At 60.8% G+C, this 870-nt stretch overlaps 1 protein-coding gene across 1 annotated transcript; it reads left to right on the forward strand.

Annotated features, from left to right (window-relative positions):
• Positions 1 to 356: 356 nt before the first annotated feature.
• Positions 357 to 646, forward strand: VDBG_01077 (conserved hypothetical protein; the record flags this gene model as incomplete). The annotated part of the gene is made up of 2 exons (XM_003009348.1): positions 357 to 383; positions 452 to 646. The coding sequence occupies 2 exons, from the start codon at positions 357 to 359 to the stop codon at positions 644 to 646; spliced, it is 222 nt and encodes a 73-aa protein (XP_003009394.1).
• Positions 647 to 870: the final 224 nt, after the last annotated feature.

Raw genomic sequence — 870 nt, forward strand, 5'->3', positions numbered from 1 at the left:
GGTACATGCCTCCTCCCAAGTCTAGGCCCTGTGTCGACACATTGGGGGGCTCGTCACGCAAGTACCACCACTTGTCCTTCCAGAGATGCATGGCCCCCACCCAATTCAATGGCGGGGGAAAACCGTCACGGCCGAAACTTTGGAGACGGACATTTTTTTTCTGGCGGCTGCCGATTTCCCAACCTCATCCCAGAAGAGAGCTCTGCTGCGCGTGCGACACAAGCTTTCCTTTGCATGCTCATTCCCAGGCCCGCCGCCGCCCCATCCTCGCCCACGTCCACGACAGTGAGAATCATCATCCGTTCAATTGGCAATCTCGCCCGCTTCGCGCCCGATTCCTTCCATCATCAGTCGCAATGGGTCGCGGCAAGAGGAGAAACGCTGTATGTTCTAGCGCCGTGAACGAGCCCCCCCTCCCTTCCTCCTCCCTCATGCTGACCGACGTCGCCAGAACAAGCAGGGTCGCCACAGCGGTCCCCGGTCCGAGAGCTGGAAGTCCTACGCCCAGGTCGAGAAGAAGCACGAGAAGCTGCAGGCCTACTACGATGGCCTGCTCCAGCTGCCCGAGGAGGAGAGGGAACAGTTCTGGGACGCCCTGAAGAGGGAACTGCCCAACAGCTTCCGCTTTGCCGGCTCCAAGGGGTAATTGACGCGCGCCCCGTCGCTCTGCTCTGCTCTGCTCTGCTCTGCTCTGAACTGAAGAAAATGCTGACACTGGCCCCAGCCACGCCATTGCCGTTCGCGACCTCCTCGTCAACAGGTACATGCCCGAGATTGTCAAGATTGAGCACGCAGACGGCCGTACCGTCGAGCCGCCCAAGCCCATCCCCTGGTACCCGAACGAGCTCGCCTGGGACATGACGACGCCCA

Source organism: Verticillium alfalfae, genomic scaffold, assembly GCF_000150825.1.
Source record: "Verticillium alfalfae VaMs.102 supercont1.1 genomic scaffold, whole genome shotgun sequence".
Lineage (NCBI taxonomy): Eukaryota > Fungi > Ascomycota > Sordariomycetes > Glomerellales > Plectosphaerellaceae > Verticillium > Verticillium alfalfae.